This window comes from Cnephaeus nilssonii (genome assembly GCF_951640355.1).
Source record: "Cnephaeus nilssonii genome assembly, chromosome: 15".
In the NCBI taxonomy this organism is placed as follows: domain Eukaryota; kingdom Metazoa; phylum Chordata; class Mammalia; order Chiroptera; family Vespertilionidae; genus Cnephaeus; species Cnephaeus nilssonii.
In genome coordinates this window covers 41704970-41714832 of record NC_137086.1, presented here as the reverse complement: position 1 = coordinate 41714832, position 9863 = coordinate 41704970, and the positions used below count along the sequence as shown (strand labels likewise).

Genomic DNA, 9863 nt, shown 5'->3' with positions numbered 1-9863 from the left:
ACGCGGCGTTTTAAAAAGGTCCCGATTTTTGGAAAGAATGCACGACAAGCTAGGGAAAGAAGGGAGAATGGGAAGGGAATATACGGTTTTCAGCGGCCATGTGGCTATTTAGCCAGGATATGAGTTTTATATTATTTTTGTTAATTTTATAATGTTAAACTTTAATAATAACAAATAATTGTTGAGAACTGATTATCGAGAACTGCTTATCAAAGTTCGCATTGTTGATCAGTTGTTAGAATTCGACCACCATTGTTTGGACTTAATGAACAATGGCATTTTTTGGGATTGGCAACGACGAAAACATTTTGTAACCGTCTCTCAGACGATACACATCGTACTGCGTGCTAGTAAGCTAGTTAAACAAGTGATGTCATTACAAATCAGCTATTCAGATAATTTAGGTAAGTAATTTATTTACTTATTTCATAAATACATAAATTTTCTTGAATTTAGCAGACAGTACTCGTATTATTTATATTTTATAGTGGCGGCAAAAAGTCTAGCGCCGGCCTTGAAAGTGACACTTACGACTTAAGTTACGGCAAATTCATGACCTTTTAAACAATGACAGCAATCTACTAAAAAAAATTCACTCAAATGAGAAATATGCCAAAGAATAAAATAATACTATACATAATTTTTTATATTTGTAAATTGTACTTATGTTGAAATTTAAAAAAATATATTACAATACTATTTTTGCGTTCTATGAAAATTTTTGTTGCTCCATATAGACCAAATTTTTAATCAAGAACCCCCCTCCCCCCCCCCCAATGGTGTCCCGCTTTACCAATGTTAAAATCTGGTCACCTTAGTAAAGAAGGTGGTTGGAGGATGTAGGCCGCCAATTGAAAGTACTCTCCCAAGGCCCCAGGTGTCAAAACATGAGCAAATAAAATAAATAAAAAGGCCTGAGCAGCCCTAGCTGATTTGGCTCAGTGGTTAGAGTATCCGTCTGAGGACTGATGTGTCCCACGTTTGATTCTGGCCAAGGGTACAGGAGGCAGCCTATCAATGATTCTCTCTCATCATTGATGTTTCTATCTCTTTCTCCCTCCCCCTTCCTCTCTGAAATCATTTAAAAATGTATATATTTTAAAAAGGCATGAGCAAAACAATTATTCACACAAACATTTATTACACACCTGCATAACAGAGGATCAATAGTGAAAAAGGCATGCCTGCTCTTGAGTAGACTGCTGGCCACTGAGGGATACAAACTAGTAAATAGTGTGAATGTGCATTGATGGGGGAAGAACATTATGAGGGCACATAGACTGGTACCGCCCTAGCTGGTTTGGCTCAGTGGACAGAGCATTGGCCTGCGGACTGAGGGGTCCCAGGTTCGATTCCAGTCAGGGGCACATGCCTGGGTTGTGGGCTCGATCCCAATCAATGATTCTCTCTCATCATTGATGTTTCTGTCTCTCCCTTTCCCTTTCTCTCTAAAATCAATATTTTTTTTTTTTTTAAAGACTGGTACCTAACTGGTTTTGAGGGGGAGGGTTGTCAAGAGAAGTTTCCAGAATGAAAGGATGTCCAAACAAGACCTTAAGGATGAGTACAAATTAGCTAGGTGAAATGGGGTGACGCTTGTTGTGGTAAAAGATGGAAGAGGTTGTCAAGGTTACAAATGCAAGAATAAGCATGGGCTATGCAGAGAACTAAAAGTATGCAAGCCACTTGGGGAACAAGGAGTTGACATCTAAAGACAGGGCTAGAATAGACTTGTAAACTATGGCAGCTATCCTAAGACAAACGATGAGAGGGAATCAGATTGAGTTTATTCAGAAAACACTTGAATAATGTAGAGGCTTCACTCGGGGGAATATAATAGGAGGCTGGTACAATAATCTAGATTGGAAACTACAGTGGCGGGTAGTAGAATGCTGTCAGTAGGTATGGTGGAATGTGCTTAAACTTGATAAACAGTTGGTGAAACTAGAATAACCTGGTGATGTTTAGATGCAGAGGATGAGGATGAGGGAATTAGAAGATTCAAGACAGACAGACATCCAGGTTTCAGGTTTGTGGAACTAGGTAGATGGTAGCATCATTTGCTAAGATAAGGCATGTAGGATCAAATCTGGGGAAAGAAGATACCTTCAGATCAGGACAAGGTAATCTGAGGTGCCATCTTGAACACCCAAGAGGAAATGCCAACTAGATGTATTTGTGGAACTCAGAAGAAAGATCTATGCTGGAACCACAGAAGCAGGAATACAGATGTTCAATTGAAGCCCAGAGAGTGCATGAAGTCACCCACCTGGTGCAAGCTCAGGAAAAAGGGTCTGGAGATAGCCAGAGGAAGAACCCACACAGACTAAGGAATGGCCAGAAAAACAGGAGGAAAACGGGGTGAATGTGGTATCAGAGAAGTTTAAGAGAAGGCTGCTTTTTAAAGGAGAACCAAGTGTTTAATTTTAAATGTTAAAAAGGAGTGAAAAAAAAAATCCAAACACATGGAGACTGTAATAGTTTGCAGAAAAAGTCATTGTTGACTCAGGAAGTTTTAGTGAAGTTGAGTTGTGAATGGCTTTTGAAGTGAAGACAATTTGGAGAACCCTTTGGAGTTTGGTGATGTTGGGCAAATCATATAGTGGGTAGAGGTAAATGTGTCACTGACTGTTTTGCAAAGATGGGAGAATCTTATACCCTATTAAATATTGGTGTGAATGAGTCAGAATCAAGGAAAAAAGTAAAGAATAAAAAGGAAAAAAACAAAAGATTAAATTCTATAAAGGGGATCAATCTCAGGCAATAAGTGGCTCCTCCCCTTTAAGATGTGGGATACAAAATGGGTTCTGCTAGGGCTTTCCTATTTACTCATCAAGTCGCCCTCTCTTAGGATGTATTGTACATTATCCAGCACTGTAGATCTTCAGCATTGTACCTGGAAGGAAAATCCTGTATATTTCCAATCCATGGTTTGAAGTTCTCTCATTCTAAGGCCATTGAGATAGAATTTGAGTGGGGAGGTCAACACTTGTGATCATATTTGTGTGTTTCTTCCCCAACCAACCAGATTTCCTCAGTAAAACCAAACTGTATTTAAATTGTGTGTACCTTATGTAAGAACCAACATGAACCATCTGTGATTCTCTGCAAACGTACTATCTCTAGCCTTGGTTAAATTGTTTTACCTTTGCAGTCCTGTTTCAGATAATCCTTTACAAAAGTATCCTACTTTACCATTCCATATGGATGCCTGCTATTGAGTCAGTAACTTTCCCCTAATTAGATGTAGTCTGACCACTAGTTAACAGTGATTGTTGTTGGGAGACTTGGCTTTTTTACACCTGTACCCTGAACCTTGGGAAGAATTTCAGGCTCTGGTTGGGGAGAGAACTGTATTATGCCTTTTTTTCTTTTAAATGCCACCAAGCGATTAGATACACATTGCTTGAAATATGACTCAATATATCATTTTAGGTGATTGGCAAATCATCACCTAATTTGTACTCTGACTCTATTCTCTTTACTGTTCTTTACATGGGTTCACCTTTAAGGGAATAAAACCTTTGATATAGTTTTAATATTGACAGTCCGATATTCTAGACCAAATCTATTTGATAGGGCTTTCTGCAATGATGGGCATATCCTATCTGCACTTTCCCATATCGTAGCCAGTGGTTATGTGTGATTCCTAAGCTCTTGCAATGTGCTTACTGTGACTGAGAAAGTAAATTTTATTTTACTGAACTCAAATTTAGATACCCACAGTGAGTCTTGGTAACCCTATTTTTGCATGTGATGTCACGAATTGTTCAGTAACGATGGTAATAGTATTCAAAGGCTTGAAATTCAATAAAATGTTGGCTGTTAAAACACTTGGTAAAAGCTAGTAACTAGCCCTAGCCTGTTTTGCTCAGTGGATAGAGGGTCAGTCTGTGGACTGAAGGTTCCTGGATTTGATTCTGGTCAGGGGCACAGGCCCAAGTTGTGGGCTCAATCCCCAGTAAGGGGCATGAAGGAAGCAGCCAATCAAGAATTCTCTCTTGCCGAAACCGGTTTGGCTCAGTGGATAGAGCGTTGGCCTGTGGACTCAAGGGTTCCAGGTTCGATTCCGGTCAAGGGCATGTACCTTGGTTGCGGGCACATCCCCAGTAGGGGGTGTGTAAGAGGCAGCTGATGGATGTTTCTAACTCTCTATCCCTCTCTCTTCCTCTCTGTAAAAAATCAATAAAATATATTAAAAAAAAAAAAGAATTCTCTCTCATCATTGATGTTTCTATCTCTCCCTTTCCTTTTCTCTCTGAAATCAATTTAAAATAAATAAAATTTAAAAAGCTAGGAACTAGCACTGTTCATTTAATTTTGGCTTGTTAAATTTCAAGCCAAATATATGTATTTATGTATATTTTAAAGGAAGTTACATTCATATCCCTCTTTAATACTGTAGCATGTGACTCTGGAACATTTTTTCTTAAGGACCTTTTCTTTATTGATAGTTAAACAAAAATAATTATTACTGGATATTTTTTTTCTATTCATAGTATGTTAAGAAAAAAAGACTTTGCAAAGGGTATAAGGCAATTGCTTTTATTTATAGTAGTTTATATGATGTCAGCTGATACTAACATTTTATTGAAAATATTCCTATTGAAAAGAGTAAAAAGTATGCAAACATTAAAGTATTGGGTCAGAAAACAAAAGCAGGTCTTTACTATCAGTGTGAAGTCCTAGCTAACAATTCCCAGTTTCTCAAATGAGAACACAACCTTCTTGTGACTAAAGTAATTATTTTGTTTGTGGATGACACAAGCAATTTGGTCAGGAAAGAACCAACACACAAGAACCATGTATAATTAAAAAAAATAGAACCATATATAATTCCATTTTGATTTATATAAGTGCAACAAAATAGCTAATTTGACTCACTAAGATACTCAAAACCTTAATTATGTTTACTCCCAAGATTTATAAAAATTCAATTATTAAAAAAACTTCAAGATTGGTATTTACATTTTTAAATATATAAAGGGTAAAGAATCTCTGATATGTTATGTTAAAAAAAATCCAAAGGCATCTTATGAAATATAATTATAGCAAATAAAAGAATAAGAACTGTAGCCTCTTGATGCAGCCAAATTATTGTATTAGAAACATTTAAACTGCAGTTCTGGGGGCAGAGGAAGGGGAGGCATTTAAAGCTTCCTTTAAATTTACCTGGAGGATGAATTTTGGAAAGTCAAAAGCAATTTATAAATCTATGGACATATTACTGGGGAAGAAAACTATCCATAAATTCCAAAAGTTAAATCTAATTGGAAAATATCTAACTTTAAAAAATTCTGGTTTCAACTAAGGTTTGTTTTTGTCCATTTCATGTAAGAACTTATTCATTTTCCAAATGGGTATTTATTATTTGTACAGATATATAAAAGTGATTCCCATTTTTTAAACATACTAAAAATATACATTAACCACAAAAAGAATTCACTCTATAAAGACCATGAGCATGGCTATTTTCGAAACAGCAGTAAATACAAGAAGCCAACACATATAAATCATGACAAGTGTACATCTCATTTTTGACAAAATAAGATATATTTTTACAATAATGCTTTATTACCAGCTTCTATATGATATCCTCCAACCTTATTTATATTTACTATGAAACTATTAGCATGTGTAACTCAAAGGCACTCAATTCAGAGGTTATAAAGTCCTGAGCTTACGTAGGAAACAGGATTCCCAACTAAAATTTGAACATAAATAATTCTAAAGAGCAGAAGTTACGAAAATACTTAGAGTGTAATATTTGGTATATAAATAATCTTATGAGCTAATAATAAACTTGTACAAAATGTAAAAAAAAGAAAAAAGACCATGTAAGGCAAAAGAATATACTCAGAGTCACACTGATTTTTCCCCCAATTCCAGTCATTTGCAAGTCTGAAGCTGATTCTTTTGTTGTTAAAACCCTAGAAAAGCTAAATTAAAAGCAAAATAAAATACCATAAAAATGTTTAAGGTAAATAAAAAGTCTTCAGTTTAGTTTCCAAAGCCATGAAAAAAAGTATTTAATGATTAAAAACAACTACATATTGGAAGGATAATAGGAGGAATCATAAAGAGCAGTTGAAAAAATTAAAGAACAGCCTTAAATGAATCAATTGAAAGAGAATTTACAATTAGCTTTTCAAATTATTCCTTTAGCATTCTTATAGACAAAATTTACAGATGGATAACTGAGGTACATTAACATTAAGTAGGATCAAAGTTTAATCTAAAAATTCAATCTATATTTGGTTGCAGAGAAATGTGAAATTTACCTAAGTGATTTTCTACTGATGCTAAAAGCATGAGCTGACATCTTTATAACAGAAATGGGTTGACAGATATATTCTTGTCTTTATAATGTTTTTAATATAGTCACAGAAACGTAATGAGAATGAGAATAGTCTTCTGTTCTATCTGTACAGTTCTTAAGGCCTTTGTTGTTGTTAGTCACCTTAGATGTGAACATAAGGGCCATTAAATTAAAGCTGGCCGAAAAGTTTTCAAAGTGCTACTGTTTCCAACTGAAAAGGTCCTCAGTTTTCTGAATTTTCTGGATGATGACTACTTTCAGTTCTTTTTTCTGGTGATATATACAGGAAGTTACAGCAGATATATAAAGGGAAGATCAGAAGCCTGCTGTCCAAGTTCATCACTATTTGTTCCTATAAAACAAATTTGTTGTTTTAATGACAAGTAAATAGTAATATTAAAAAAACAAATAGAAAACCAAATTGCTGAATTGAATGAACTGAAGGAGATAGTATGGTAGTTAAGAACTTGCATCTGCAGTCTGAGAGTCACCACTCAAATCTCAAAACTCCCACCCACTAGCTGTGTGATTTGGGGCAAATCACTGGCTTTGTCAACTGCAGTGTCCTCACTGTAAAATGGGGACAATAAGAGTGCCCACGTCATAGGATTACATGAGACAATGCACACAGAAGGCTCAGCAAAGCAGCCATCTATGAAGTGCTCAATTATAGTAATTATTTTCATTGTTGAAAAATTTCTGTCAAGTACCTACATATTTTCCGTATGGACAGAGTCCAGAAATATGTAGATTTCTCATTTGGCTTCAATTTCTGAGGGCTTTTAGGTATAGCAAATAATTAGGATGAAGGTGAGGAGTCATTATTACCAACATTGTTCCTATTCTTATCTAAGATTTCCCACTGTCTCTAATGCAGACATGTCATTTGTCTATTGGAATATAAAGCACCATGTAAAATCAACCTCAAGTTCAGTTACCTCAATACACATGAGAATGTCTTGAAATCCCAAAGAGACAGGAGTTGATAATACACCTGAGGGCCACAAATGTAACCATGACTCATGCTACAGGTATCTTGTTTGGAACCCTTTAAAGCACTTGGTGACCAGAATAAATCATTAGAGTAAAAACAGCAGTAATGAAATTATAATTTTTACTTCTTCAATACTTGGATACATTCTCTGCAATAATGTGCATTAGTTTCAACTTATTTTATACATTTTAGAGAATGTGCTACACAACACTGTTAAACTAGAGTTTTTAATTTTTTACTAAGGCAGATGCTTCTGGAATGTATTCCTGGAATAAAGAGGGACTGAAACTGGAACATCTGCATGTTTGACATAGGTTCAATATAGTCTTCTGTTGGGGGAACAGCAAGATAAATTTGGATAAAAAAGGTAGGGAGCCCTAGTCGGTTTGGTTCAGTGGATGGAGTGTTGGCCCATGGACTAAAGGGTCCCGGGTTCGATTCTGGTTTTTTGCAGGTTCACTGGCCTTGGCCAGGTGTGTGTATGAGGAACCAATTGTCTCTCTGACATCAATGTTTCTCTGTCTCTCCCTCTCCCTTCCACTCTTTAAAAATCAATGGGAAAATATCCTTGGGTGAAAATTAACAACAACAAAAAAGTAAGGAACAGAAATGTCTCCCACACACACTCATGCACTATTTCTCTATATTCTCTATAACAGGGAAAGTGAGTAAGATGGGTAAGATGATGGGTCAGGTGAGGCAATCACTTGGGCTGATGGTGCTAAGATGCTTGAGCCACTATGGCCTAGTCCAGTGGTCAGCAAACTTATTAGTCAAGAGAGCCAAATATCAACAGTACAACGATTGAAATTTCTTTTGAGAGCCAAATTTTTTAAACTTAAACTTCTTCTAATGCCACTTCTTCAAAATAGACTTGCCCAGGCCGTGGTATTTTGTGGAAGAGCCACACTCAAGGGGCCAAAGAGCTGCATGTGGCTCGAGAGCCGCAGTCTGCCGACCACTGGCCCAGTCAAAGTTTATAGCAATAACCCAGGTGAAGGCACATTTACTAAATTGACTCCCCATCTTGAATGTCTTACCAGATTACTTTTTTGCTCATCCCTTAAATACCAGTGCTCCCTAGGTTTCCATCCTGTCATATTCTCTACACATTTCCTGTAGGTTATCTCACTTAATCATTACTTCCCAGGCATTGCTTGAAAACTACAGACCCAGTGACCCACAAGCCTATCAAATTTTCACCTGAATGCCCTCAAACTAAATATACCTTAATCATTTCTTCACCCTCACTTTAAGTCTCATTAACTTTCATTTCTTTTTCTAATTGATTTTTTAGAGAGAGGGCTCTCGGACTGTGAGAGGGGGCAGGCCGGGCTGAAGGACCCCCCCCCCCCCCACCAGTGCACAAATTTTCGTGTACCGGGCCTCTAGTTAACATATAAAATACTTAGCATTATACTTTCAGGAAATATATAGGAACTAGAGGCCCGGTGCATGAAATTCATGCACAGGGTGTATGTGTGTCCCTCAGCCCAGCCTGTACGCTCTCCAATCCGGGACCCCTTGAGGGATGTCCGACTGCCTGTTTAGGCCCGATCCCGGTGGGCCTGGTCCCCCCAACTGCCCTCCCCTGCAGGCCTGGTTGCCCCCAACTGCCCTCCCTTGTAGGCATAGTCCTCCCAATTGCCCTCCCCTAATGGCCTGATCGCCCCCAACTGCCCTCCCCTGCCGGCCATCTTGTGTCCACATGGGGACGGCCATCTTTGATCACATAAGGGTGGCAATTTTGTGTGTTGGAGTGATGATCAATTTACATATTACCTCTTTATTATACAGGATAACATGGGAGACAAATTATAAATTTTAGGGACATAAGAGAAGACCTCAATAAATGTAGGAAATATTATATTCCAGAAAGAATTATATCAATTTTCCACAAATTACGGTATATATTTAACAAATATAAATCAGTGCTTGCTTCAATAGCATATATACTAACAAATATAAATCAAAGTCCTCATAGGAATTTTTGAGGGGAAAGTTGACAAAATGATTCTATATCTGATATAGAATAATCATGCATAAATAACCCAGAGATTTTTGAAAAGAGGTAGGTTTGTATTACTAGGTATTAAAATTAATTTTAAAGTTAGTCTAGTTAAAACAATGTATAGTTGTCTCTATAAAACATAACAGGAACTTTAGAAATGAAACCAAGTATACTAGGATTTAGTATATGATAAAAATGGCATTTCAAATACATTGGTAAATCTGATATATTTCAGATATATCACAAAATACTCAAATTAAAAAATAAAAGGAATAGAAAAGAAGCAGAGACAACTATTTATATAATCCTAATTATTAAGACTAAGTACCACACCAAAAGAAGAAATCATGAAGTGATTAGATTGATAGATTACTTCATGAAGTTTGAGAAACAAATGACACAATGGGAAAACTATAGCATATCACCAATTGTATTACTTTTTTTTTTTTTTTTTAAAGAAAAGCAAGCAAGAATTCATTGACTGCAGAAAAACATAGTTAGGGCAGTGAAACAAGGAAGGGCATAGAAGAAGCAACAGG

General features: G+C 36.5%; 1 protein-coding gene across 1 annotated transcript in view; it reads right to left on the bottom strand.

Annotated features, from left to right (window-relative positions):
* Positions 1-4538: 4538 nt before the first annotated feature.
* The window catches only part of GMCL1 (germ cell-less 1, spermatogenesis associated), a 60853-nt gene continuing 55528 nt past the window's right edge, over positions 4539-9863 (bottom strand). Inside the window, exon 14 of the mRNA XM_079791827.1 lies at positions 4539-6671. Within this exon, the coding sequence (XP_079647953.1) occupies positions 6543-6671 (129 nt within the window). The 3' untranslated portion in view covers positions 4539-6542. The remainder of the gene's footprint in view (positions 6672-9863) is intronic.